The sequence below is a fragment of the Lentinula edodes genome (assembly GCF_021015755.1).
Source record: "Lentinula edodes strain Le(Bin) 0899 ss11 chromosome Unknown C8R40scaffold_77, whole genome shotgun sequence".
NCBI classification, from domain to species: Eukaryota; Fungi; Basidiomycota; class Agaricomycetes; order Agaricales; family Omphalotaceae; genus Lentinula; species Lentinula edodes.
Genome location: NW_025764383.1, coordinates 66,002 through 93,893, shown reverse-complemented (window position 1 = coordinate 93,893; position 27,892 = coordinate 66,002). Strand labels below are relative to the sequence as shown.

The 27,892-nt window shown below is 46.9% G+C and overlaps 10 protein-coding genes across 10 annotated transcripts; 5 read left to right on the top strand and 5 right to left on the bottom strand.

Moving 5' to 3' along the window:
• The first annotated feature begins 5,411 nt into the window (after window positions 1-5,411).
• Window positions 5,412-6,888, top strand: C8R40DRAFT_1241821 (uncharacterized protein). Its single transcript, XM_046233553.1, has 3 exons — window positions 5,412-6,108; window positions 6,171-6,231; window positions 6,283-6,888. The coding sequence occupies exons 1-3, from the start codon at window positions 5,572-5,574 to the stop codon at window positions 6,591-6,593; spliced, it is 909 nt and encodes a 302-aa protein (XP_046079207.1). The 5' UTR covers window positions 5,412-5,571; the 3' UTR covers window positions 6,594-6,888.
• Window positions 6,889-7,597: 709 nt separating this feature from the next.
• On the top strand, window positions 7,598-8,609 carry C8R40DRAFT_1178226 (uncharacterized protein; the record flags this gene model as incomplete). The annotated part of the gene is made up of 4 exons (XM_046232835.1): window positions 7,598-7,633; window positions 7,685-7,801; window positions 8,199-8,372; window positions 8,436-8,609. 4 exons carry the CDS (start codon window positions 7,598-7,600, stop codon window positions 8,607-8,609), a joined length of 501 nt encoding a protein of 166 aa, XP_046079206.1.
• A 1,247-nt stretch (window positions 8,610-9,856) lies between these two features.
• On the bottom strand, window positions 9,857-11,843 carry C8R40DRAFT_1004261 (P-loop containing nucleoside triphosphate hydrolase protein; the record flags this gene model as incomplete). The annotated part of the gene is made up of 7 exons (XM_046222789.1): window positions 9,857-10,128; window positions 10,753-10,877; window positions 10,935-11,075; window positions 11,190-11,362; window positions 11,418-11,507; window positions 11,563-11,668; window positions 11,722-11,843. Coding segments are annotated over 7 exons (1,029 nt in total), but the record flags the coding sequence as incomplete, so codon positions are not given.
• Window positions 11,844-12,976: 1,133 nt separating this feature from the next.
• C8R40DRAFT_1075096 (uncharacterized protein) lies at window positions 12,977-14,189 on the top strand (the record flags this gene model as incomplete). The annotated part of the gene is made up of 6 exons (XM_046226812.1): window positions 12,977-13,360; window positions 13,417-13,500; window positions 13,610-13,637; window positions 13,688-13,770; window positions 13,955-13,993; window positions 14,025-14,189. The coding sequence occupies 6 exons, from the start codon at window positions 12,977-12,979 to the stop codon at window positions 14,187-14,189; spliced, it is 783 nt and encodes a 260-aa protein (XP_046079204.1).
• A 2,495-nt stretch (window positions 14,190-16,684) lies between these two features.
• Window positions 16,685-17,354, bottom strand: C8R40DRAFT_1178222 (uncharacterized protein; the record flags this gene model as incomplete). Its single annotated transcript, XM_046232834.1, has 3 exons — window positions 16,685-16,755; window positions 16,810-17,154; window positions 17,213-17,354. 3 exons carry the CDS (start codon window positions 17,352-17,354, stop codon window positions 16,685-16,687), a joined length of 558 nt encoding a protein of 185 aa, XP_046079203.1.
• A 180-nt stretch (window positions 17,355-17,534) lies between these two features.
• C8R40DRAFT_1136199 (SCF ubiquitin ligase) lies at window positions 17,535-18,588 on the top strand. Its single transcript, XM_046229376.1, has 6 exons — window positions 17,535-17,677; window positions 17,728-17,792; window positions 17,860-18,047; window positions 18,102-18,204; window positions 18,264-18,284; window positions 18,340-18,588. The coding sequence occupies exons 1-6, from the start codon at window positions 17,587-17,589 to the stop codon at window positions 18,358-18,360; spliced, it is 489 nt and encodes a 162-aa protein (XP_046079202.1). The 5' UTR covers window positions 17,535-17,586; the 3' UTR covers window positions 18,361-18,588.
• A 1,239-nt stretch (window positions 18,589-19,827) lies between these two features.
• Window positions 19,828-20,510, top strand: C8R40DRAFT_1062902 (uncharacterized protein; the record flags this gene model as incomplete). The annotated part of the gene is made up of 2 exons (XM_046225490.1): window positions 19,828-20,006; window positions 20,075-20,510. Coding segments are annotated over 2 exons (615 nt in total), but the record flags the coding sequence as incomplete, so codon positions are not given.
• Window positions 20,511-20,565: 55 nt separating this feature from the next.
• On the bottom strand, window positions 20,566-23,550 carry C8R40DRAFT_1223465 (Utp21 specific WD40 associated putative domain-containing protein; the record flags this gene model as incomplete). Its single annotated transcript, XM_046233292.1, has 14 exons — window positions 20,566-20,679; window positions 20,712-20,914; window positions 20,963-21,167; window positions 21,222-21,361; window positions 21,420-21,522; window positions 21,588-21,666; window positions 21,740-21,759; window positions 21,828-22,010; window positions 22,059-22,301; window positions 22,352-22,602; window positions 22,658-22,844; window positions 22,899-23,077; window positions 23,128-23,342; window positions 23,396-23,550. 14 exons carry the CDS (start codon window positions 23,548-23,550, stop codon window positions 20,566-20,568), a joined length of 2,277 nt encoding a protein of 758 aa, XP_046079200.1.
• Window positions 23,551-23,702: 152 nt separating this feature from the next.
• Window positions 23,703-24,389, bottom strand: C8R40DRAFT_1010839 (kinase-like domain-containing protein; the record flags this gene model as incomplete). Its single annotated transcript, XM_046222851.1, has 4 exons — window positions 23,703-23,848; window positions 23,905-24,069; window positions 24,142-24,229; window positions 24,291-24,389. Coding segments are annotated over 4 exons (498 nt in total), but the record flags the coding sequence as incomplete, so codon positions are not given.
• Window positions 24,390-26,700: 2,311 nt separating this feature from the next.
• On the bottom strand, window positions 26,701-27,514 carry C8R40DRAFT_1003620 (uncharacterized protein; the record flags this gene model as incomplete). Its single annotated transcript, XM_046222779.1, has 5 exons — window positions 26,701-26,787; window positions 26,845-26,983; window positions 27,047-27,177; window positions 27,246-27,407; window positions 27,464-27,514. Coding segments are annotated over 5 exons (570 nt in total), but the record flags the coding sequence as incomplete, so codon positions are not given.
• Window positions 27,515-27,892: the final 378 nt, after the last annotated feature.

Below are 27,892 nucleotides of genomic sequence, written 5' to 3'. Positions count from 1 at the left end.
AGAAAGCGGAGTGACCAAGCAAGGCGGTGAGGCGGAGCCACTAAGCAGGTCAGCAAGGCGGAGCGACTAAGCAGAACGGCGGCAGGCTGGTCCCAGATAATGACAGAGATATATTGAGTATCGTAGTCATAGGTAATAATAAGTAAGCACATACCTGGTCCCAGATAATGACAGAGAGGTCAAGATAAGGGACCAGGCTGTGGAGGGTTGGCTATATATACATAATCCGGTCTGAAAAAACAACGATGTAATACTGTACAGTTTAGGAACAAGGAAGGTGGCGGAAGCCAGTAGAAGGAGAAGATGGGTCAGGTGGATCAGTAATCAATGGATCAGTAATCGATGGGGGTTTGACAGTGATGGGATGATGTATCGTACAAGTAAAGGCGTCGAGACGGTGAGAAAAGGAAAATGATAGGGGCTGCATACTTTATGACATTACCCCCCTCCTTATGACCATTGCCCTCGATGGTCAAGGCTTTGCCGCTGTTGGGTGTTTTTTATGAAAGGCCCAAACAATTTTTGGTGCTCGACTGAGGTTGGCTGCGGGTTCCCAAGAGTTGTGCCCTGCGTCGTAACCTTTCCACTTAACCAAATATTCCAACTTCTTCCATCGAACCTGGCTGTCTAAGATCTCCTCTACTTCGTATTCCGGTTCGTCTTCATCCTCTAAGTATACCGGCTCTGGTGGTGTTGGTATTTCGCCATTAATGGAGTTACCTTTCCAGGGGTATAGTTTATCAACATGGAAGACGGGATGGAGGCAATCTAGGGATAGGGGAAGGTCAAGGCGGTAGTCTAAAGGGCCAATTTTCTCCAGAATGCGATAAGGGCCAAGCTGTCGATCTCCTAACTTTTCACTGGAAAGCTGAAGGTTAATGTCCTCTGCACTGAGCCAGACTAGGTCTCCAACTTTAAATTGATGAGCTTTCCGCTTCCCGCGTTCGTATCCCTCCTTCTGTTGTTTCTTTCCTAGGTGTAAGGCAGCTCCGGCATCTTGTCGCGCTTCTCGGAGAATCCGTATACGGTCATCCACAGCTGGAATACCGCTGCGTTGGCCCACTGGGATATTGAACAGGGGAAGATAGCCGTAGGTTAGCTCGAACGGGGACATGCCTAGCGCAGAATGAGTCCGTGAGTTAATCACAAACTCCGCCATGGGAAGGTGCTCTGCCCAGTCGTCTTGTCGTCGTCCTACATAGAGGCGGATGTATTTCTCTACTTCCTGATTTGCTCGTTCGGTTTGGCCATTCGACTGAGGACGGTATCCGGAGGTTAGATCTGATTTAATTCCTAGCCTAGCGAGAAGGGATCGCATGAGTTTAGCTGCAAACTGGGGTCCGCGGTCGGATTTAAAGTGAAGAGGAAGACCATGGAGACGGAAGATCTCTCGGTAGTAGATATCGGCAACGCCTTCGGCTGTGATGGAGCTGGTGCAAGGAATAGCGTGAATTTGTTTTCCATACAGGTCTGTGCAAACCAAGACAGCATCGTAGCCTTGGGAGTTAGGTAGCTGTGTTATCAGGTCAACCCCTACCTCTTCCCATAGACCGGATGGTACATCTAATGGTTGAGTTACGGCCCGTGGGTGTCGCTGGATCTTCTTACGGGCACAAACCTCGCATCCCTCAACGTATTTTTCCACAAAAGAGCGCAACATAGGCCACCAGAAATGGGTACTGACCAAGTCGAGTGTCCTGTGTAGTCCGGGGTGTCCTGCAGTTGGATGGCCGTGGCATTGACGGAGTACCTCAGTGCGTAGGTCGTTGTTTGCTGGTACGTATACTCGACCTCGGTAGTAGACCAACCCATTGTCTTCTTCCCATTCGGCTATCCCATTGGCCAAGCGCTGTAGTCCGTGCTCTTTGACTGTTTTGAGACCCTCCAATACCTGTGCCTCCCGTTCTGAGGCTTTCCGGATACGATCCCTTAAGGGGTTCTGTAGGATCGAAGCTGCAATTTTTACGAAGTGGCCAGGTTTAAGGACTGTCTGTTGTCGGTTATCATCGCTGTCCGATACATGATGAACTGCCATGCGGGAGAGAGCATCAGCTTGGGTGTTTACTCTACCAGGGCGGTGGATCATATGAAAGTCAAACCGTGACAGATAGAGGGCCCATCGGGCTTGTCGGCGGGTGAGGTCTTGTGCAGTGCGCCAGAATTCGAGGTTCGAATGGTCCGTAATGATGTCGAATGGTTGAGGGAGTCCTTCTAGAAAGTTCCTCCAATCCTTCAGTGCTTCAATGATAGCAAGCATTTCTCAATCGTAGATTTCGTAGTTCCGTTCCGCTGGCTGCATGGATGCCGATCTGAAGGCTACTGGATGCCATTGGCCATCGTCTTGCTTCTGCATAAGGGCGCCTCCCGTGGCAAAGCCTGATGCGTCTACCTCGATTCGAGTAGGCCTGTCTGGTGTCCATAGAGCAAGGATCGGTGCGGAGATGAAGGCTTCTCGAAGGGTATCAAATGCTTTCTGTCGAGCGTCGGTCCAGGTAAAGCTGGTGTCTTTCTTCGTCAGGTCGTTCAGAGGTCGTGCTATTTTGGCAAAATTCCGGATAAAGCATCGGTAGAAGTTTGCAAATCCCAAGAACCCTCGTAGTTCCCGAAGGTTAGTAGGGACTGGCCAGTCACGAACAGCCGCTACTTTTACTGGATCCATTCTCACCTCCCCTTCTGAGATGATGAGTCCGAGGTATTCAATCTGTTGTTGTTCAAATTCGCATTTTTCGGGTCGTAGGTAGAGGTCGTGCTTTTCTAACCGAGTTAATACTTCCTGTACCATTCGTCGGTATTCCTCGAGATCGTTACTGAAGATAAGGATGTCATCTAGGTAGACTGCCACCTTGCCGGCTGCAATGAGATCAGCAAATATAGCATTCATAAGTGCTTGGAACGTGGCAGGGGAATTTGTGAGACCAAAGAACATGACCTTAGGCTCGAACAAGCCTTGGGTTGTTGCAAACGCGCCTTTCCATTCATGCCCCTTCTTAATCCGTATGTTATTGTAACCCCAGCGGACATCAAACTTCGTGAAGTATCTTGCTCCCTGAAGTCGGCTAATAATGTCAGCAACTAATGGGAGAGGGTATCGGTTCTTCACAGTGTACTCGTTCAGTTTCCGGTAGTCTTGTACAAAACGGAGTTTCCCATCCTTCTTCTTTACGAAGAAGACCAGTGATGAGATTGGTGATTTTGAGGGAACGATATAGCCTTTCCGTAGGTTTTCTTCTAGGAAACGATCCAACTCCTCCTGCTCATTTAGGGACATGGGATAAATCTTGGTACGCATGGTTGCCGGTGCTCCAGGTACGAGATCAATCGCATGGTCCCAAGGTTGGTGGGCAGGTAATCGTTCGGAGGCGGATTCTGAGAAAACCTTCTTGAAATCGCGGTACTGCTCAGGGACCATTTCTTCGAAGGTTTTACTGGGTTTGTCTCGGTTGGCTTCCTCTGCTAGCTGCTGGGAGTAAGTGAATCCTGCGGCGCACCAGACTTCCTCTATCTGTTCCTCTAGAATTCCTGCTTTTACCCATGCCCGGCGAGTTTTATGATTGGCTCGAATTCGGTGTATTGGTGGTTCTTCCACCGCTGCTGATTCACTCTGTTCAAGGGTTGCTTCTAGTGGCACCTCAATGTAGGGGTTTTCTGCGGGAGGTTCCAGTTCCGGGAGTTCGAGGATCGGGGTTTCTGTGTGAGTGGCGGCTAGATGAGAGTACAAGATCTCCTCATCTGGGACTTCTTCTATCGTTACTCAAGGAGGCTTTACTGAAAGTCGTCCTTTCTCCCAATCAATCTCCGGATTTACCTTCCGTAGCCAGGGGAGTCCAAGGATGCTAGGTTGGTGATCAGAAAGTCCATCCATCGCTCTTGATTATCCACTGTGAGTGCTAGACGTGCAAAATGGGTTATCCGTCCAGCTCGGTTAGGTGTTCCATCGATATTAAAAACGTCGATTGGTTTATGGAGGGGTGCACATCTTACATGGTTCCGGGTGACAAAGTCTTGGTTTAAAAACAGGGCGGTAGCTCCCCTCTACCATGGCTGCAGTTGTTATACTGTGATTCCTTCCTCTTAGTCTCGCATGAATTCGGAAATGTGGGGAAGTAGAGTTTAATTCCCGGATCAACGATATTGTACATGATGGGTGCGAGTCATACGAGGAAGTAGCGAACATAACAAACTGATTACGGGGTACTCTCGGTGCAGCCGAAGCGGGTACCCTCTTTAAAAACCCTGTTGCAAGCCAGAGGGTGAGGAGGACATAGCGTTAGCACGATCAAGTAATTCCCTTATTTGACCGATCTGGTTGGAGAAGTCCTGGATAGGGGGGCTCGGAATATCAGGTACGGTTGCAGGAGCGGATGTTGGGGTCGAGGACGCGATTTGGACGGATTCGTTTGGGAATAGGGAGAATGGCGCGGGTCCCGTAGCGGATATCTGTTGGCGTCGAGGTTGCTGGCGTCGGCCTCGGTCTCGTCCGAGTCCCATGAATTTGTCTTGGCAGACTGCTTCCAGATGTCCTCGGCGTCCACAGTAACGGCAGGTGGTTTCTCGGTGTGGGCAGTTTTGCTTGACATGACCTTGGGCACCGCAGCCAAAGCATCGTCCTCGCATGCGAGCTAGGAATGCCTCCCTAGTATTCCCATTACTGGTGTGGGTTGCATCAATGTCCATAGCGTGGGGGTCAGCAGGAGTAGTGTGAGCGGTATGCGTGGGGGAATATCCAGACGTTATCACTGCCATGTCCATCGTCGCGGCGGTGCGTACATTCTATCCTACCTCCATGAACTTCGCGCCTTAATTCCAAGTTTACTAGGCATGTTGTCCCATTGCGGTGATCATTCTCGTTCATAACGAGAACTCACTTATAACAGAGATTGAAATGTTCCAAGAAAGTTCCTGTGCTAAAACAGTAGACAAAAGTCACAGCATGGGGACCCTCGTTCTCTCGAATACATGAGATGCCTCTTCTTGAAGGCTGTTCAAGGTATGCATGTCAGCATTCTTTGATGCTAGTCTACGATTTTGACATATGTAGGTCATTTGTACAGATGGAACCATGATACTCGTGGCCTCTGCTTTGTGCTCACGTCTGTTCACGCGAATATATAGGGGGACGCTACTGAATCCTTCTGACTCTTTTTCTCACACCCCAAACACACCCTCCTCATTGCGATTCAATGTATAATCACCTTGACTCATCTGAAGCAGTCAACTATTCCAAGACCACCTTGTGTTTTCTTCATTGTCTATTTCAAGAAAAAAGGACCGTAATGGCTTTTCTTGGAAAAAATACAGTCGTTCTTAACTGCTGTTTCCATCATGTAATTATTGCTGTTGAAATCAATGATGGTCGACATGGGCATGTAGAATCCTCTTTATCATCTGATAAAACATCGAAATCGTTGTAAGAGTTGCTTGCTGAGGGGTTTCTCTCAGCTCCATAACAAACAGCTCCCCAACTTACCAGTCAGTACTTGCCACGAATTTCGTCAGATTGTGAAAGTCCGATATCCCTGTGACTCGGGGGTTACCTAACATTCTTCTCGCATTCCTTCCAAGCAGCTTGCCATGGTTCATCACGCTATCGGCTTCAATGACCTTCCCCCGGAGCTGCACCACCTTGTTGCAGAAGAAATCACGGATACCCAAACTTTATTAGCGTTAACCTTTGTATCTCAAAATATCCATATTGCCTACACCCCCGAGTTATTTCAATCCGTCGACAAGGTAAAGGGATTGATTACGCTTGCTACAGCTCAGAATGAAAGATACCCTCTCCGAGACACACATCCAGCTGCCTTTGTCAGACATCTGGACATATGGATTCCACACGAGGACTTGGGGGGCCCAGAAGCACATCGAAAAGAAGTCAAGCTTACCCGTATCGTCCAAGAACACATGCCACGAGCATTGCACAATATCTCCCTATATGGCGGGAAGGCAACATTACAGTCATTGACAATTGATTTACACATCGGGACTACAAGTTTTGCAAAACTTATTGGGAATATAGATGAGGGCAAGGAGCTTTTTAGGTCTCTCCAGCAGCTTTCCATTCGCTGCTGCTTTCCGGTAAACAATTTTAGGCAGAGTCTGGCTAAACTGGTTCGTATCATTCCCATGCTTCGGAGATATTATTGTATGTACTCAGCTTTCACGTGGCTCAGAAAATGGCCCTCGGTCCTTCACTACGATCTATTGAGTTCCACAGGCCCTTGGACGACGAAGGTAACTTGATCAAAACCTCTGTGTTTTCTATAGTTGATGGTCCAACCGCAGCAGATCCTCGCTCATTCTCCAAGTTTCTAAACCAAGTTGGCGAACGTTGCGGTAGTTTGACTAAACTTTGCATCGAAGTTCCCAGCATTCAGAGAAAGCCTTTCCATGATCTTCAAGCCCAATTCGATGATAGAGCTTTTACCTTCCCATCGCTCGAGGTGTTTTCGCTTACTGGCAGAAGAAGCTTCTCCCAGTCTGCGAAACACACCCGAGCGCTGGATATCACGACCTTCATTCAACACCACCGAGATATTAGAGAATTAGCATATCACTGTCTCCATGAGATGTCCTTACTGAAAATCAAGACATAGTCCCAAACTTGACACGATTCAGTGAGTATCTACCAGAGGCGGGGAAGTTGTGTAAAAATGGTAGACAACCACTAGAGTCACTGGTGGTCTTAATTGACAGAAGATCCGACGAAGTGGTGGAAAGAGACCAGCTGTATAGGGATCTGAAGCAAACAGCTACAATTCGTCGACTAATTATACAGGAGACTCGTCACCATCAGCTCTTTGTTGACGGGATCTGTTCATATGATATTCACACCATCGTAGAAGCTTGTCCGAATTTAACTCACCTTCAATGTACATTCAATCAGAGCGCAACAGTCAGTGTTCCCTTCCTTCAATACCTAGTCGTTCTAACGACTTTCACAGGCTACACTTCTGGAGAATATGCTCGTTCTTAGAAACCTTTCGGAACTTGAACATTTGAAGATGTTCACAGTGCAGGGATTCTGTGGTCTTTTTCATAATCAACATGACGAGACGTTAAGGCACGCGGACCTCCATAAATTTGCAGAATCGTCAGGACGTAAACTCATGCTCAAAATCTGGGAAGCACTCAACCAACATCAGACACTCCAGACTGTACTTGTAGTGGTGTATGGGTGGTTTTGTCAACCAAGGCCACTTTTTGAAAGACCCCCAATCGAAGTCCGTTTTGCTTTCCACAAACAGAATGATGGATTCCACATCGAACGTCAGATCGACAACAAAGAGTGGGATTTCGGGTCACCAACACGTCGCACTGCTATACATCAGTACACCCAACATGTAGCGGGAGAAGCAATGACTTTTGAAATACTTCAGAGGCAATAGAGGGATAAAGCTGTTGTATACATTGTATTGCGTTTCGGGTCGTAAAGAAAACCTCCGCCAGGATATAAGCGTCGGAGGTGTGATTCCTCTAATGAGGTTCAATCTATGAACCCCATTATTTTACGAACATTTGATACCAATAGCACTTTATAAATGTTTATCTAATATTGATCACCTGACACATTTCTTATCTTTTCCTCCACCATCAAGAAATGGATGACTCTTTTGGCACTGCATTCGCAATCGATGTAAGTGGTAAAATCTCCGGATTTCTCATCAGAAGCTCAAAATATCTCAAGCCATCACAAATACCTAATGACTCCGTCGTCCTTACGAGCAATGCCCTGGGTCAACCGATAGTGATGTCCAAAGACCAGTTGTTGAATGGCATTCCATCTAGTGCTCCCCTTAGGCAGGTCTGTGAAGCATGTGGCAAGTTTCCTGGTGAAAAAGATTTTGCAATATGCTCTGCATGCAAGGGTTCGAAATATTGCAGGTTTGTCGCTGAAAAAAACAGGGGCTGTTATTGTCTAATCTCTCCTCGTCGTCGCAGTAAGCAATGTCAAAAGTATGCCCTTATACTTCCTTTTCACTATTGAATACTCACCCAAGCGCTCCTAGAGTACGATGGCCTGAACATAAGCCTATTTGCATACAAATGCGTCAAATCAACGAGGAAGCAGCCAAGGCTTCAAGCGAAGGACGAGAATATTTGAAACATACACACTGAAGCAATGGTACCGGAAGAACAATAATGCGGTGAGAGCTGCTCTTCTTCGTTTGCCGAACCACTTTTGAGGCCCCGCTCCATAGGCTTTTCATTGTCTCGAGATTTACAACGGTCATCTCTCCAAATACTCTCCCGCAAAATTCGCTGTTTGGTTTGCATTCGAAAGGCGAGGTCAAGACCCAAATGACGTCGATTTGCTGTCTTTACAATCTGTCGATCCAGTTCCAATGGCTCTCGCAAAAAAGATGGGACTCACTGTAAACCTCATCTTCTTTATTGCCTCCGGCAGGAACACTGACTCAAAACATCATATTTCTTAGGAGGAAAGGCTTGAAATGGCGGTGAGGAATCGTATGATGATTCTGCTCTTAATGGACAAGAAGAATCCGGTTCCGACAATACTTGAATTTCACCAGATTCCAGACAAGGACTGGGTCAAGCCAGATGAGCATTGGTTTTGGCAGGTGAAGATGTACAAGTCTAATTTAACTTAAGCAACAGACTGACAAAGGTAGTTATTGCTCTCAAACATTGTCTTCAAGCAAGTAATTATACTGTATGATATTCTTAATTTCAATGCATTCCAGTAATAATGGGAGTGAAGTACAGCTTTGGTGTAGACAGTTAGTTACCAACAATACCCAAGAGAAGAAGCACATAAGGGCATTATCTGTGTTCAACTAGGTCAAGAAAATCGATCTGAACCAGAGAACCACAATAAAATTGAAGCATAAAGATGAAGTAGACAAGAGTAGACCGCGACAGCATATATACGTGCTTGCAGCATCATTTGTAAGGCATATGCAGAGGAAGTAAATGAGGCAAGGTTTCTAACCTGACTTCTATCAATAGCGTTCGGCGAGAGTAACTCATACTCTGAATGACCATCTACGAGAGGTGGTTTATCCTCCGTAGATATGAGGTCGGAAATCTCACCAGGAGATTTCCAATTGGAACATCGTGTTTCTTCGTCTCCATCTTGTGAATTTGCGTCCATAGCCACACTTTTGGTATGTGATGGAGTCAAAATACTCTGGTCTTTGATGATTTCTTCCCTTCTCTCAGCGTTCTCAATCCGACCTAGAACCATGGTAAGTCACCAGCCTTTCCCCCAGCCACCATTTGCAGGGGTGGATTCCCAAGCTGCGGGTTCGACAGACCAGTCGTATGACGGTATAGGAGGCAATGGTGGAGACCTCGCCATAGAAGTCGTGCTCTGTCGAGGACGAGGATCGGTGTTCTCATCGTCATCATCGCTACTAGAATCGCTGCTCGAGTCACTGTCAGAGTCAGAATTAGAGCTAGACTCGCTGTCGGTGCTCGAAGAAGAGGAAGAATCACTATCCGAGCCGTCATTATCATCGGATTTGCTAGTGGATTTGCTCTTCCGTGACTTCGACTTGCTCTTTGACTTAGTCTTCTTCGTGCTCGCTTCAGATTCAGGTGGGACTGCTTTCTGAATAGGAAGGACGGGAAGGGGCTGGGCCATTATAGTCGGTGAAAGGACCACAGGAGGTGCAGATACTGGATCAGATTGAGCGAGTGGCATGAGGATCATAGAGCCGGTAGGAGAAGCACTCGGTGGATCAGAAGGCTGGTTCGTATTAACAGAAACAGCAGCAGATACTGGATTACTTTGCGCGCTACCTTTCTTCTTCTTCTCCCTTCTCTCCTTTCTCTGCTCTCTTCTCTTCTTCCGTTCTTCCTCAGAACCCTTGCCTTTGCCTTTTCCGCCCTTCTGCTTCTCCTTATTGCGTCTTTCTTCTTCTACCCACGCTTCGACTCCCTTGACAGCTTCCTCAGGTCGACTCTTATTCCGCAACAAATACCCTTGCAGCGCAGCCACACTGAATTCTTCGTCCGGAACTTTCTGCGCAAATTCTTGCGCCAGCTTGGACAAGACTGATGGAGAAAGAGGAGCAGGGGAATGCGTGTGTTGCCGTGGCGTCTTAGACTGAGGTTGACGTTGAGGCGAGGTGGAGGAAGTGGCTCGAGGCAATGAGGGAGACGATGCTGCAGGGGAACGGGGTGAAGAGCCAGTTACTGCTCCGACCGCTCCTGTGACGAGACTTGCAGTAGAACTCATGAACGTTGGCATACTCCAGACAGCAGATCCAATGGAGCTCAACAAGGAAAGACTGGGAGATGGACTCCAAGTCCCATTTGACGCTGCGGTATGTCGAGTCGACACCTCAGTCGCCTTGGGTGGATTGGCCATTGAAGACGATAACCCTGTAGGCATTCCAACCCAAGATCCAACGCCAGATGATGCTGTACTCGGTCTCGAACTCGGTCCCGATTCTTCTGCGCCGAGGTTTGAGATGTCACCCTCTGGTGTTGAAGCAGAGCGGGGGACATCAGGTAGGACAAGACCCATCGCAGCAAATTCGGCTTCTTCTTCCGCAGAAAGCTCTGGAGCGGATGGAGGAAGTGAGCCAGGATCTAGAGTGATGGTACCGTCGTCGGTTGGTTCTGCAGGACTCGTCGAGCTAGCACGGGACTGCCGATAAGATGGAGATGGAGACGAGAATGAGGACCTAAGTGAAGGCAATGACAACGAAGGTGACGCGGGCGTCGGCGTCGATGCTCTGGAAGCCTTCTTGTCCTGATCCCCAGAACTCGAATCCTCCTCGCAACTTGGAAAGAAGTTTCTGAAAAGAGCTTCTGCCTGCCACTTACTGGCATTCTTAAAGTCAATCCAGACATCCATTCGTCCGGGACGCGAAAGGGCAGGGTCAAGATGGTCAAGATGATTCGTCGTTCTAATAGGGGGAACACCCATTAAACAAGAAGCCTTTAGTAGACAAAAAGGCACTTACGCAAAAAGCAATCTTCCTTCTGCCGCAGCGACTCCATCAAGGGCGTTTAGCAAACCACTCAAACTGAGAGTGTTCACTTCGCTCAGAGCGTCAGTAGTGTTCGCGCCTCCGTTGATCCCGGAAGTACCAGTTCTGCGCCTCCTCGAAGATGACCCCGAATTTATCCCGGTGGTGGTGCCATAGCCATTATTATTGGAGTCAGACTTCGACTTGTCCTTCGACTTCTTATCTTTTTTGTCCTTCTTGTCTTTGCACTTCTTATCCTTCTTGGAACGTCGTCCAGTGCTTCGAGTAAACGTAGCATCGAGGTCTTCAAGGAGAACAATGCAACGCGCGGGAACGCGACCCATGAGGGTAGTGAGTGTTGCATCGTTGATCCAGGCAGCAGAAAGCGACAAGGCGTATATATCAAGCATGAGTTCCCCAGCCTATGATTGGGAAATAAGTCAATGATTGTGATCAAGATACAGAGAGAACTCTTACGATGGCGTGTATAAGAGAAGACTTCCCTGAGCCAGGTACACCATGCAAAAGGTAACCTCTACGAAATGGGATACCACGATCTGCATACCACTACCAGGAAAAAATAAGATGAGACAGAGTTGTCAAATTAGGAGTTTAGGTATACCTTCTTGCTGTTCAAAAAATCCTTAGTGTCGCTCAGAAGCATTTCTTTGTAACCAGGATTTAAGACAATACTGCTCATGGGGTGTTTGTGACGGGAATCTGTCCACCTAGGTGACCAATATTGAGTTACCGGTGTCAGATAGATGGGAAAGAAAGCCACCTCCAGCCTCCATGAGAATCGGCAAAGTAAATTTGAATGTGATGGATAGCTTCTGCTTCATATTCACGCTTAGCTTGTAATACGAGTTGCTTGAGGATGGTGTTGGACCTAGCAACAACACTGTACGGAGATGCTTTGATTAACACTGAAGATCAGAGATCACGAAAATACCTGACACTCAACATCTCTCAAGGAATCTTGATGCGGATAACAAGGCTGGTGTAATGGTTGCCATAATCTCTGAGGTGACGGCGCAACGAGCTCTATAATTTATATCAGAACGATTCGGTCTTTGGAAAGTAGTTGGATGGATCAAAAGAAATAGCTCGTTCGAAATCTGCAAAAGGTTTGAGATATTAGGATGGACACAAACGAGTAATGAGCTGCGTACCTTTCTGCGCTTCGGAGTCCCTTCTAGCTTGCGCCGCGCGAGAAGCAGCTTTCATGGACGCGTTTAACGTCATAAACGTTGGATGCCCCCTGGTTCCTATGGTTCTTGTCGGTATGGATAAGCGTCAGCTCTATTCAGCCAGTCTGTAGGTTCTTCGAGGACGACTTTGTATAGTGAGATAGTAGACGAAAAAACACCCATCTTTGAAGGAAATGATGCTTTTAATGGTGAAAATATTGATTAGTTCCAACGATATACAGTAATTCCGTGAACCTTGCCTTGTCTTTGCTTGAGTGTTTGAGTCTTTGTTGTGGATATCGTAAGGAATAGCGTGTGCGAAATCAGGGGTATATTCACTCTTATCCGTTCTCACGTTTTGTGTCTAGATTTAACCAGCTACATTATATATGCGACAACATCTCGACTTTCACTAGGATCCGTGCTTGATGAGTCTATGCTACTCTCCGTCCTCTTAGTCCTTATCTCTCCCTTTCGAATAACCCTTTGCCTCCTCCCCCTCTTTCAGACCGAGCGAAAAATAATAGTGGCAAAGCCGAAACACGTCTACTTGCAAGGTTTTTACATATTTATGCGAGTCTATGCCTCATGTACCCTAGTTTCTGCCTTCCTATGAACTCTATTCTATGCCATCTTTCTTCGAGTCATATCGAGGCGCTCACCGGTCTTTGTGAGCTCGTTTCATTTATGTGTGTCTGCTAATTAAATTTCAAGGGTTTCAAGGGACAAAGCTTAAGTTTAAAGTTCGAATGTAGGTCTATATTAAGTCGTGGATTCTCCAAAGAAGATCTTTGTGAAGCATCGTATAAAAATGGCTCCGACAGGAAATCCTTTCTCATAACCTTCATGCAGTCTACGCTACAATCAAGCGATCCGGAAGATGCAAGCGCCAGGGAACTTATTACCAATCTCTTACCAGCGAGTGGTGATGTCGAGAACGATGTTGAAGCGGCGGTCGTCCGTAATGAAATTTTAGTGGTCGATGGTAGCAACAGAGCAGCAGTCGATGTTGATGATGAAGACGACGACGCGGCGGTCAACGGTAGCAACAGAGTGGCAGTCTACGTTGGCGATGAAGACGACAGAGCGGCAGTCGATGTTGACGATGAAGACGATGACGCGGCGGTCGACGGTAGCAACAGAATGGCAGTCGATGATGACGACAAAGCAATGGTCAACGTCAAAGCCTCCAACACCGACGATGACGATAGACAAGATAAAAAGCAGGAAGTATGTTGCAATGGTACGGTACCACAACAACTTCCAACACTAACTAAACCTTGCAGTTCATCTTTGTCAACCGCTGGGTCTACTATTGTTACAAGGACACCTATATAGGTCGTGCCGCTAGACTTTCGTCCACCTTAAAGGTGAGTATCGCATCAGAAGAATCATAAACTCCCTTCTGAGCCTCCTTCCATAGGATCCAGAAACTGGTATTCAATATAAAAGTCTACAGTTTAGGAATGAATATCGTAGAGTCGAAAAGATGCACTGCGTAAAGTAGGTACACTAACTGCTCTAAAGCTAACTGTTTTTATGGACGGAAACATTTAGAATTGAAGCCACCGAAAAGGATCTTACAAATGCCCCTTCTATGTCGGGAACTTCCCAAAGATTGTTGGACTGAAATTGATCTAGTATGTGCTTTTGTTGCCTCATCGTCCTCGACATTTGAATTTATATCAGCACTTTCTGTTCTGCTTCATTACACCTTCGCATCGCAGCACACCTGGGCCTTGTTAGTTGCTATTCTACCCCTCGCTCTTTGCTCGTCCACAATGGCCGTCTCCAATCTTAACCTGTTAGTGCACATTCTGATAGTTCACTTTCGAGTTTTTCGGGACATATTGTGTATATACTGTATGTTCTCGCATGCCAATAACACTTACAGGGACTGGCAAGTGGTAGTGTGGGAGTGGTTCAATACAGGCTTGGTGTTCAATATATATCATACTACCTCATCGGCGGAAGCAATAGCGCGATATCAACAAACATACTGTATACGTTAACCAAGGTAGTTTTGTTTTTGGATATGGATGCCAGTTGGAACGCGTAGATGGTGGATATTATACAGTTCATGTGAACTGTATAATATCCACCAAGTCGTAAGGCGTAAACGTATGGATGTAGTACGATGCAGCTACGCGCAAAAACACTGAGTCTGCAATGCGTTACCAAATGAGATACAGCATATACAAGTAACAGATCGTGTCTTATTTATGTTGCATCCTCGATTAGAAATACAATATGTGGACCTCTGGAATGAGCTGGAATGAGCTAGGGATGTGAACTAATGAGTCCGTAGTCTTGATCTTGTTGTGTCGCATGTCGATATTCTCGTTAGTCTTTGTCATCGCTTGCCTCCTTCGCAATCCTCCCGTCCTCTTCTTCCCAGTCTGCTTCGTTTCCTCCTTCCATATGCCCCTCGTCCGACCTCGGTTCTGCAACGTCGGCTGCTGGTTGACCTGTCTTCTTAAACGCTCCACTTTTTTCAATGAAATTCGCAAGCGCTTCTATCCCTTCTTCACTACCAAGTATCTCTCCTATGTCGAGCTCGTCCGATACGTCCCGAAGGATCTCTCTATAGTCGTTGTATATTTCGCAGGATTGTATTATATGATCTCGAGTTTGGGGGCGCGCACCACAGGGGCATTGAGTTGGTTCTGTTGGAACAAATCTGGCGTAGTATTCACCTAGGAAGGCGTGTCGAGTTCGGCATTGAATGAGTCGTCCGTAAACTTCTCTTGGGGTGTTGTGAAAGTAATCTCTAGGTTTCCATCGAGGTGGTAGTCCGTCAGATAGTGCGAATCCACCTCGGAAGGGTCTGCGGTTGTGTTCCTTCTTCCAACTTTCTAACGCGTTGGCTTTGGATCGGCACTTTGCATGAGTGAAGGTGTGGAATGTGGGTGCCGAGTTTACCAGCTTCTTTGGCTAGTTCGTCCGCTTTTTCGTTGCCCTCTATTCCTTCGTGTCCTGGGCACCAGGCGATTTCTACTGTGTTTTGTGGGTCTGATTCCAGAAATGTCTCTATGGATCTTCTAAATCGTTGGGCATAGCCTTGGCAGGCTGCAACTGGCTTTTGGTCATATATTGTTGTGACGGCGGACGAGTTGTTGGCAAATATGAGGATGTGGTGGACAGCAGGAGAGATGATTGCATACTGGACAGCTTTCGCTGCGCCGTGTGCAAGTCCGGCCATCTTGGCATCATAGACTTCGGCCGTTAAACCCATTCCGCCCATTCTCGAGAATAGATCGTTACTTGGACACACCTTCAAAGCTCGCAAGGAGAGCAGCAGCTTTGAGGACGTAGAGGATACTGAGGGGAATAGTAGTTACTCTATGAACTCCTATATGCTCTTCTCATGGGCAGCGCACGGGTGTTTGACCAACGATGAAGTCTGCGCTCAATCATCGACAGATTCGGCTGGCACACTTATCTATTGCACCTGGTCCGCGAGCAACAGTTCAGGACGTGTGAGGGAAGCTGATAGGGTAGCAGCTGGCACTCAACTGACGCTCAGCTGACGACGCGCAGCCGACACGCAGCCGACGCTGAGCCGACGCGACTACAAAGTTCCACCTGTCCCAACAGATGGGAAACGTAGTACGAAATCCCAAGTTTTGCAATCCAGAAGAACAATAAACTCCCATTGATTTGGAGAAGTCCAGCATTTCCTTCACCCTTAATACAATGAATAAACCTACCTATAAAGAAATAATGAGTTACCCAAGGTGCGGAATAATTTATTTTATGCAAAATAGGCAATAGCTTAATTTATAATCAGTTCAGATATCTTACATTTCCTCGGGCAGGGAATCAAATTATTTCACATCACGTTTCCTCCTAAGGGAAACTTTGGAAACTGCGATGTGATAGGGATTGTGAACCTGATTCATCGTCCTCTTCCAGAACAACATCAAGATCACCACGATTTTGACCATGCCAAACCACGACTTTGACGGTTTTAGGCTTGCTAGATCTTTCAATCTAGAAGGGGTTCTCGTCTTCGGTAAGATCGATGAAACCGCCATCAGGTTTGGCGGGGAACGCATACCTATAAAGTACCGTATTGAGCAAAAAGAACAGGTTGTTGGAAAATGGATGTAGCGACTTAGCTTCCCGAGCATTCATCTTTCCTGATTCTAGCGAATCCATCCAGCTACAAAAAGTAAGTAAGAATTTAAAAGCTATGTTTTTCATACTGCTTCTAGATTGGAGCACAGATGGGAATTGAAGCACCCAGTGAAGATTGGTGTGTTGAGGCTTGTGATTGAGCTTGCATCTGAGCCTTAGCAAGCCGTTTGAGTTCTTTCTAAATCATCATGTGTGATAGGATATCGATTCTAGAAGGGAGACAGTAACCCTACCCGTTTTTTTCGATCTTCCCGGGCATGAGCCGATTCGAGAAGCAGTGATTAGGATTCTACTGCAAAAGGAAATATGGAGCCACTCAGATAAACGCAGTCTGAGGTCAAGACTTACACCTTTCAGTCCTTTCAAACTGACGGTGAATGCATCACTTTGGGTACGAGAGTCAAATTCTGATATTCATACGCGCTGTTTTAGAGGAGCTAGCATAAGCTTCGTCAAGTTGTCGTCTTTCTTCAATGAATGTTTCCCTGGATAACTGGATAAGAATCGAAAAAAAGAAAAAACAAATTTCATGAGTGCACCAGGAACACCCTTGATCAGATGCTTGTAGCTATTCTTTTTCTTCTTTTCCCCCTTACCGCCTGGTCCATTGTCATCATCACCATCCTGACCATCTGCAGCTGGAGTTTGGGCCATTGGCGCAGGCGCTACCTCTTTCCCTTTCCCTTTGTCTGATGCTCCCATCAGCCCATTTTGTCCTGTGGTCGGTGGAGAGGTCGATACTGCTTCATTTCTATCATTTGGTATTGGGGCATCATCAGACGATGCGTTGAAAAGTCGCACGTATTTGTCGTAAGCGTCGTGAAGATGCAACTTGCGCAGTAAATCCTGCGTGCTTTGAATATATGCCGGTAATTGCTGGAGACCTTTGGTTACATGATTTGAGTTAGTTCATGATTGTAATATTGATATGAAGAAGAGGACCTGGTGTTGGGAAAAACAGTTGTGAAGGTTGGTCGGCATGAGTGCGTGGTGTGTTAGAAGGGTTAGCGGAAGATGTAGGGTGAGATGGGGAACTGCGTGGAGTTGAAGAGCCTGCGACAGTGTTTGGGCTGGCACTTTCCATGAGATAGGACTCGCCGTTGTCGCCGTTCAGGGCAAAAGATATTATTGACTAAACGTGACAGGATGTCGTTTGATCTTGTTTGAACCCAATGTGGTCGGGAACTTCCGAAAATGGGTTCTGCAGTTCTGAGTTCAACCATAGTTCAACGTTGAGTTCTCCACAGTGTTTTCTCAAAAAAGTATCCACACGGCCTTTTTCGTTCTCTCTTTCTCCATCGTCGACTCCTGTGAAAATGATTGTCCTCAAAACATCCGATAACGAAACGTTCAATGTTGACAGGGAGGTTGCTGAGCGTAGCGTTCTGATCAAAAACATGCTCGACGGTACGTATTTGTGCCACTGATATAAAGTTATTTCACTGAACTTTTATCAGATATCGGTGAAGATAGTGATCAGGCTATCCCTCTACCAAACGTAAACTCAAGCGTCTTGAAGAAGGTGAGTTTTCAGTTTCAGCGCTCAGGAATCCATCATAAGACACGCTGAACGATGTTTTCCATCGTAGATTTTGGAATACTGCGAGCATCATCGTGGTGAGCCTCTGCCAGCAGCCGATGCTGACCAGAGCCAGGACGAAACTCGGAAGCGTACCACAGACATCAGCGAATGGGATCAGAAGTTCATCACTGTCGACCAGGAGATGCTTTTCGAAATTATTCTTGCCGCGAACTACCTGGATATCAAATCTCTGCTGTGCGCCCGAGTTCCCCCTTAACTGTGGAAATAATGCTTACGGGAGTAACTTAGTGACGTTGGGTGCAAAACTGTTGCGAACATGATCAAGGGTAAGACCCCTGAAGAAATCCGGAAATTGTTCAATATTTACAATGACTTTACGCCTGAGGAAGAGGTACGTCTCTCGGAATCTCGGACGTTGCCGTCGCATGCTGATATCATTCGTCGCATCAGGCTCAGATCAAGAAGGAGAATGTGAGTTTTTCCATGCGCATTATTGTTTGTCTCTTGACTGTAATTATTTTCATAGGAATGGGCTGAGGATCGATAGAGTTGATTGTTTTACTAGCATTCCACTTCGTCTGTACTTAATTTCATATTGCTTTCCTCTGTTCCGAACGTATATGAGCTGCAAGGCTCTTGTATTTTTAACTTGCACTGGTCTGACTTCCCAGTAAAGGTTGAGATCAAAGGACAGTATTAGTTGAACGCGTGATCGAGCTTAGACGATAGTCTACGCAAGGCTAATAGCAGGTGAGTGTAGCCTTCAATGATACACACCACGCTTAGGCCATCTCCACCCAAGCTGCGAGATGGCCGCTTAGCAGTGTCGCAGCCAGCTTCACCTCAAATATTAAATTCTCCTTTCTTCTTGCCTACGTAGTTGACATATATACGCCGTTGGTCTTCGCATAATATAAGTACTCACCTCGGACTTCTTCCTTTGCCTCCCTCTTTTCTTCCTTCACTGATTCTACTAGGTATGCTCAATGTCTGTCCCCCATATTATTGTACACATCTCATGGTTATATCTATCTTCTTCCTTCACTGATTCTACTAGTTATGGTATGCTGTTTATCATCGCCCACCCCTTGCTATCTACAATACCTCAGTTTCCTGCCCTGTGTCAGACCTCACTAGGCCTCACTTCTTGTACCACTATCATCCTGATATCAAAACGGCCATCTGGGTCGGTTTTTCACTGGCTAAACACCTGTCCACGGGTCGAACCAAAGCAATTGGTCGTCTTGAAGCGAACCTCAATCATAATTGTTCCCACTACAACGGAATTGAAAAAGCTTCACGCCTTAGTTTTCTGAGGTACTATTGTCTGAATTTTATCGTATGCAAGCTGTTCTACATAGATGTTCTACATACAATTGCCGAAGCACTTTAGACAACTACATCAATGCTCATCATGTCCTATTTCCTCTTACCTCCCAAATACCTTGAGATTTGGATATTCTCATACACAAGTCTACACAGGTGGTTCACAGACGTACGGCCGGCAACTCAAGAACAACAATCGCACCGAATTGGACTCCATCCCCATCACTGTCTATTGAACCCTGGAGTCACCTATGATAATCAGATTGGCATGCAGTGCTATGCGGCTATGCCAATTCATCCGAAACATTTAGTGCAGTACTTATTTGTGGTCGTACGTCGGCCTCGTCCTTTCGTGCAAACCATATGATCCAGATTGGGCAATCCACCTACCCGTCCGGCTTTCGTCTCAGCCTTCTCCCTCTCACTTTCCTCCGTGACTCCGCTCATCAAGTCCATCCACCAGTCGCAGATCTCCATAACGACACGGAATTTCCCCCAATTTCCCCGGCCTTTTCGAGCTTTCGCATCAGCTGTTTCTTTGTTGTTGTTTTGAAAAATAATCTTCTTCCTGTATTCCTATCCTCAATCGCCGAATGGCTATATAACAGGGCACTGTTATTTCTTAGATCATACTTGAGTCGCTGACTACTTGTTTCGAGCGTCCATGCCTGCTACGGTCTCCTTCTGAAAATCTATACGATGGATTCCAGATCAAGCCTCTGAGCCTTTCGATACAGTTGTTCTGACTGGAGGGAAGACCGGTGTTTTTCTCGATGTACGCTTTTTGAAAGATTCAAACGAAGTCGAGTGGGCTTTTGCTGGATATCGATCAACAGGTATGTACTATGCTCACTCTTTACATGTCTCGTTCCCTATTACTGGTTGGCCGATTAGCTGATACCGCTTAGTCCTGCTAGGAAGTAGACTTGTTGAAGTTGTTCAATCAATTCTTTGATTGAATATGATCTCTTAGAAGTAGTAGACTATGGCTCTAACACTGTGCTGTCTGATGGAACGATCCTTGAGAAAGGAGAGATGATGAATCCAGAGACCGGAAGGCTCACTGCCTACGAGGAAGTATGGCAGGACGAAAGTTCTGACTCGAATCAGGCAATTTTCTTGCAGAATGTCAAATATACTAGTTGGTATGCACAAGTTGGACATTGGCAACTCGCTGTTGGGCGTGATTCCGCCGGTGTATTCTGGGCTTTTCAAGCCCACTCAATCGATGGAGATTGGATGGTAGTACACAATCTCGGTGTGACTAACAGCGGAACGGTTACCCTTTTGCCGGAAGATACCTCCCACTGGGCAGAGGGAAGAGTACTGGAGTGGAATGGCGATCGCTGGCTGGTGCTGAAAAAGGAGTAAGAGGTCGGCGAGTGATGAATACAATCAATGGTTGCAAAAGAAATAGTGTACAGATCTACAGTGTATCTCTGACAAACCCGAGAGCTCCCAGTGACGAAGCAATCAGTTCAAGGATTCTCTGGCTTTCGGTACGCTGCACCTTCATCAATCGCTCCACGTCGTCGTGTAACTCAGAAGGAAGGAAGGAAGGAAAGAACCGACACAGTTTGAAATTATCGTGTCCGCGTGCATGCGAAGAAATACATTGAGGAATGCCTGAACAGCTTCAAACTCTTGATGTGATAATAATCTTTGTGTCAAAGCATTGATAAAAGTTTGAAGACTGTCAAGTGTAACCAAAGACTGAAGTTCAAGGTCTGCAGCTGCAGCTAAAAGGGTTTTGGAAAAAGAGAAGAATGACTCGTCTAGCGGAAGTAAGTCGTTGATTTATGTCAAGACTCCGACGAACTCACAATCCCCATTGACATCCTCCCCATGAAGTTGTTGTAAGAATACGCTCTCGGCATTCTGTATTGCTTGTTCTAATCGTCGGGATAGATTTTGCGACGCGCTCTTCTTTGGCTCAGTTACAAATCTGGTCTCAACACCAGGCAATGTCGGCAAGAAGAATGGCGCTTTTTCAGGAGCTTTTGGGGGCTCCTTCGGTTTGTTCCGTTGCTGAAGAATTGTCCATTAGTGACAATGACGCCATATAAACTATCATGTGTATACCTGTATAATCTCTAAATTGAGAAGGGTCTGCCATTTTGAGCGCGGGAGTAATGTCAACGTGATGAGATCACCATCCAACTTGGGAGGCGTCGAAAACACACCAACTTGGGCGGCCAGTGCTTCTAATGGCGATAGCGACTCTAAAGGTGTCACATGAGTATGAATTACGATACATGATACAAAAGTAATCAGAGATACCTTCGCCCTCGGCTACGCCTTGCATCAAGGGAAGATCAACAATTGCGATTTCATGCTCAACGACAGTTTGAAATGCAACTTCGGTATACTGGGCTCGATTCGCCTGGCTCCCATGTGAGCTTGGAATTGTGTGAGGCAAGAGGATCTACGAGCTTAACATAAGAAAACACCAACGCTATTAACATGGGCTGTGGCGATAAAATCATTGGTGGATGAAAATGACACACTAGTCGCTACACTAGATGTCCTGAAGGCATCAATGTCCGGTGGGTATATCGAAAGTCCGAATTATTGAGTCCAATGAAGTGGTGATAAGCCACCTGGAGTCAGGTGAAAATGTCTGCAGAGAGTATTATCAGTTACACCCTTCAATTCGGTATTGGATGGAGACAGCGTTGACAACCATACAATGTCTAAAACACAACCACGGAATCCCCCGAACTCTCTGACCACTGTTTTTGTCTCTATGTCCACTAATCGGACAACCATGTCATCACACACAACTGCTAGTAGCCCATTGTCCCGCTGAAGGACCATCGATACCGCAGCCGATGAAGTGTGATCAAGGTTTGCTGTATGGAAATCGAAGAACTACCAAAATCAATCAAGATAAATAATGACGGTCGAATCGTAACGCACATTGACAGTACCATCAAGGGTGCTCGCTATAACTACTGGGTTCAATGAATCCGTCGCAAGGCCGGTCACAGAACGCTCTTTGATTCCTTTCTCCGTTGTTTGGAAGCGACCTGCAACTTCAGGTGGACATGCTCCAACGCGAAATGTTCGTCGTCGTATTCCAGACTGCATATTCCACATATGTATGACGCCAGTAGAGGAACCCGCTAGCCCAAAGTTGCCGCAGGCTGTTACACAAACAGACTACGATAGTAAATCAGCTGACCATCAGTTGAGAATTGGAGGCATTTAACCTTTGCGGAGCCAAGAGGAGGAGCACGTTCCTTTCCTTTAGCCCCGAAGGTATCAGCAAAGCTAAAGTTGTGTTTGCCAAGTTTTTTGTTTTGCATCGACCATGTTCGCGCGAACGTTTCATCGGTATGTGCAGTGAGAATGTCGTCCCAATCTTTTGTGCGAGCAGGAGAATGTGATATTGCAGTGATCGGAGGAAATTTTAGGTTCGCCACTGGTATCGACAGGCCGCTGGCCTTTTTAGCAAGGGATCCTAGAAAGTTTGAGTATTTAGGTTTGCATTATTAATACATGATGCGAAAATTTACCTTGTGATAACTCAAAAGATCTCGAGTCGCAAACAACCGAAGTACATCGAAGGCTGCGATCTCTGGAAGCCGTCAAGAGCTGTTTGCCATCCTCTCCATAATAACGAATAAGATGTGGAGGGGCGTGATGTCCAGAACGAAATTTCAACAGCCGAAGGGCAGCGGAAGGGGTGTCGAACAACCATTGCTAAAGGATATATTTTTGAGTCGCCAAAAATGACATTCGGTATAAGCCGCATACCTTGATGCTATTGTCTGCGCCAGAAGTGATCAAGACAGGTTGATTAGGGATCCATTCAGGAGCGCTTATAGTGCCATCGTGAGCTCCTTGTACCATATGCAATAGACGGCCACCTTCATTCAGGTCCCATATAGCAATATGTCCTAAGGACGAGGCAGAAGCCATAATGGGTTGCCCATCTGAGAAAGATAAGTCGTCCAAGATAATTTGGCGAAGTCAACCTACACACCACTTCGAAAGCCCAAGGCACGAACGCTACCACCGTCCATGAACATCCTCATCAATCGCTCATCTGTCCGTACATCATAGACTGATATTTCGCCTGATGCAAATCCAATTCCGACCACATCTATGGCGGACAATTGCGTGAGAGCGGTGATTGCGGAACCCTCTGAAGCAGAGGAAGAGAAGAGAGATGAAGTAGCGAATTTGTGTATGCAGGTTCTGTTAAAGGCGATTCGATATAGGTAGCTCGACAAGAAGAAGAAAGTACTCACTGGGAGCGGATGTTCCATAGTTGCACTGCACCTTGACTGCTTGAAACAAGAACTTTGTTCAGATATGTAGCTGGATGGAGTATTAATGTCGCAGTGAAATCGTTGTCAAATTCAACGGTTGTTTCCAGCACTACGAAAGAGGTTAATGAGGCCATGGAGTAATTGAAGAGAATACAACCATGCCTTGATACATGTCTGGGCTCGGAAGAGACCGGGAATCTTGAAGTTGATACAGTGGCTCTGAAAATCGCGGGGATCTATACCTTGAGTCCATCATTTCAGCTCCAGTAACAGGCGCAGAAAGCGTAGACTTCTTCCTGAGGGCCTTCAGTTCAGAGGCCACCTCTGAGAACAGAGGTCGATTCAGAGGATTCGTTGCCCAGCACAATCGAATGAGGTCAATGAGATCGGGAGATGTAAAACATGTTGGAGGGACTTCAGGACGTTGGTTGGCTGTTGTAGAAACAGCATAAGGAACAGCACAGCCAGTTAGTCGCGAACTCACTCACCCATTATATGATTCTGAACTTGATTGTCATCATATAAAGGCCACGGCATACGTGCAAGCGACAAGACTTCTGTACAGCAAATTGCGAATGCGTAGACATCCATTTCGACAGTGAGCTGACTAGATCCAGCAAAAATTTCAGGTGCCTGCCAGCGAAGAGTACCGTCTTTGTTAAAGGCAAACTAAGTCAATAAATACCAAGCCTAAGGAGAAAACTGATGAGGAAGGGCAGTTCCACTAATTCTATATGCCTCTGATCTCATTTCACTTTGCCCGAAATCTGAAATAACACAATGAATCTTGTCGTCGACAAGAACATTAGAAGCCTATATCCAATGAGAAAACATAGGGAAGGGATTGATCAGTGATTTGGGTGTGACCTGTAACAAAACTTGCCTTTAGATCTCCATGTAAAACTCCCTGACCATGCAGATATTCCATACCCTTGGCAATCTCATGCATAAACCTCAATAAATCCAATTCTTTCGGGACATTTTCTACTCCCGAACCTGAATTTTTGACATCTGCGTTTCCAGCACTTCTAATGCTATCTTCAAGAGAGCCAGACCCACTAGTGTCAGCCCTTGTTGGACCTCGAATATGAGCTTTCGACGCAAGATGGGGTGGGATTGGAGAAGCGGATGATACATCAGGTGGATTAGCAGCATTCGGTCCAAGACCCAAGCCTAGGCCAATACTCGCTTAATCTAAAGTTGCTGTGGACGTATGCAGGTCAAAACCCTGTATAGCCACCTGCCTCCCTAGTCCACCTGCTGTAGATGGTGATAGTCCAACTGGGTAATAATCTTGCCAGGTCCTCCACTTCTTCGTGACTTCCGGTCTTAGTCCTGCTTTGAACAGCCGTACTTCGACTCATTCTCCTCAGCGCATCGATCCCACTCTCAATGAACTCCTTGTCCAGCGTATCTTTCTCTCTCGTATATTTCTTTCCACAAACGAAACTTTTTGAAACACCACTACCCGACCTAGACTCAGATCGCGACCAAGCCGAATCGGTCGTCGTCGCAGTAGAGGAAGTAGAAGATGAAGACGAGGTCTTAGAGCGCATCAATCTAGCTCCAACTTTGCCTCGCTTTGATCTTAGTTTGCCTACTTCAGGTTTACCTCTATTCACATTTTCATCTCCCTCAACCTCCTCATCAATGATAGTCTCATTCAAGTATGTTTGGAATCCTAAGGAGGCAGCAGTGGATGAATACGATCGAGAGCCCTGTAAACTCATCCGCCGCTTGATTCCCGACAGCATCTTGATACTTGAGGACGAGGAGGAAGAGCTGCGAGATTCAAGTCCGGGCCTGTTATATTGCTGTTGGACTTGAACTTCTCGAGACTTCACTTCAAGTGATTGATGAGAGCTGATTTGGGAAATGTGCGATAGCTGCGTTGGAGCTAGGTTTGAGACGTCTTCTTGTTCTTGCTGCTGCGCCTGTAAATCCTCCCATCTCTCTCTCTCCAGGATCGCCTCGTGAGCCTGTTGCAGGGTCTTGATAGCCTCAGCCATTTCACCTGCGTCCAATCCAGAACTCTCTAGTGCCCCTTCTTCTCCTCCCATTCCGCTTCTACCTCTGCTCAAACCTTCTAGCTGACCTACAAACCCCCTTCCCAGCCTAGCCTGCCTCAGACCAATACCCAACACCCTGAGGATCTCCACGTCGCTGCCTTTACTCAGTGCCGTACGCATTACTTCTCTCAAATCCGCATAGTCAGACTCGGCATCGAGAGCGACTTGGTGGCGGGTTAGGGATAGGAGCGTAGGAAGGACCTGGGTCGGAGGAAGGGAGGAGGCAGAGAGAAAGAGGGCGGGGGGTATGGGATGGGTAGTGGTGTGAGAGGCTGTTGTTGAAGTCGCTGTGCAGGTTGCTGCAGAAGTCGTGGATGTAGACTCGACGCTGGTGGCCCCCGGAGTTACAGTACAAATGGACGTCGAAGTAGAGGAAGTTTCAAGACTCGATACCTCGACTTCCGAAGATCCTACAGAGACATTGCCCTGGCGCTGAATCGCATTGAGCATGGCTGCGGCAGCCTCGATGCTCGACTTTGTTGGAATCAACTGGATAGGAGGCTGGGGAAGCGAAGACTTTTGTATCTGACCCGAGCGCGTCTGCAGTGCCGCTGAAGAAGGAGCATTGTAGGACTCAGTTGTGATTGAGCTTTCAATCTGAGTAGATGTAGTAGACGAGGACGTAGCAGTCGAAGGCCTAGACGAGGACGTAGCAGTCGAAGGCCTAGACGAGGACGTCATTGACACTGAAGGTATCACCGTACTCGTATCTTTAGGAGAAACAGGTTCGGGCGGGACTTGTACAGAGCTCAGAGGGGGGGGAATTTTGCCAGTACTCATCATCTCCGAGCTATTGTTCGAATTGTAATTCCACGAATATGCTTCTATTGATTGATCGTTTGACTGGTCCACTGATACTGATTGTGATTGCGATTGCGACCAGGAGGAATGGGAGCTGCTCGCGGGTAACCCATGAAGACCAGGGATGAGACTATGTGAAGACGCCGAGGCTGAGGCAGTCGTGGGAACGGATCTAGTTCCACTCAAGGAGAGAAGGCTTGAAGCGGCATACGGGAAAGGCGGCCGCGCAGATGTGGAGATACCGCTCGATAGGGAAAACGGTTCCATAGGTAGTTGACTATAACTATATGCTTGCAACACCTTGGGCGTTTGCAAGTCTGGCGCTCCCAAGGCAACCGGGGTCGTTGGCATCGAATAGCTCGCAGGGTCAGCCTGGATAGGATACCCGTGTTGACTCAAATGGCTCAGATTAGCTACACTCCTCAACAATTCCTGGGTATCATGCTGTCTTCGAGCTTCTGCGAGCTGCACTTGCTTGAGAATACGGATTTGAATCGAAATCTGGATATTACGGGCAAAAACTCAGAGCGAATAAGATAGTATCGAAACTGTACTCACGCTGAACATACCCAGCGCCTCCTGTAACCCTACGTCACATTGATGAAGTTGTTTCGAAATCTCGTCTCGCTTCAGGTATCTCTTCAAGAATGGTCTCCCGGCTTGTTTGACGAGGAGTGCATGGACGTCATTGAACAATCTGAATGAAGCATCGATTAAACATCCCGTGCAGATATGATAATAACTAAACATAAAAGCTTACTCTGTCAACTTATCAAACGGTAATCGCAACTCATCTTCGACTTCATCCCCGGCTTCATACACTTCTTGACGGACAGAGAGAAGGATATCAGCGCAGTGCTCGGTGAGGCGGAGACATTGGAGGCGGTTGGACTATTTCCAAACCAATTAGCAACAGATGAAAAGGAACAAAGTCGTTTACGAAGAGAAACACCACTCACATCAACTTGTTGCAAACAAGCCCAGATCTGTAGCAAGGTCCTTGCCGCGGCCTGAAGGCCTGGCACTGGAGCAAGCTCGACTAAATCGACGGAGGTGACGAGAATTTCGTGTGCAATCAAGGCAGATGTCCCGAGAATGGAGGAAGCAGCTTGAGCTACACGCTACCAAGACAATGAAGGTGAGCATACAGAAGTACAAATGGGCAAGTGGTACACACCTTCCTAGTGATTTCCCAATTCTCCATCTGCTCCACTGGAACAGTTCCAGTAGTATCATTGTCCTTGCCCTCCTTACCTTCCTTTGTCGGTGTACCTGTGGCCACACTATGCCTCCTCGGCCTGTCCTTGCTTGATGGAATGCCAAGGTCTCGAATGACTTGAATCGCTCGAGCTAAGCAACTTCTCCTCGTCACGGCGCCAGAATGAAGCACGAGATGATGTAACTATAGCAAGTTCATTATTCCTTAACTTCTCCAAAGTCGGATAGAGGATGAACTCACGGGCAAGCGCAGGCGGAATACCATTGGGGCTAGTTACCTTGCCTACTCCTGTGAAGGGCTTGGGGGCACTCCCACTACGCACCCGAACACGAGAAGTTCTCACATCGTTGCTTGGGAAGGCTTCCGGGCGGAGGGTCGCCGAAGGAC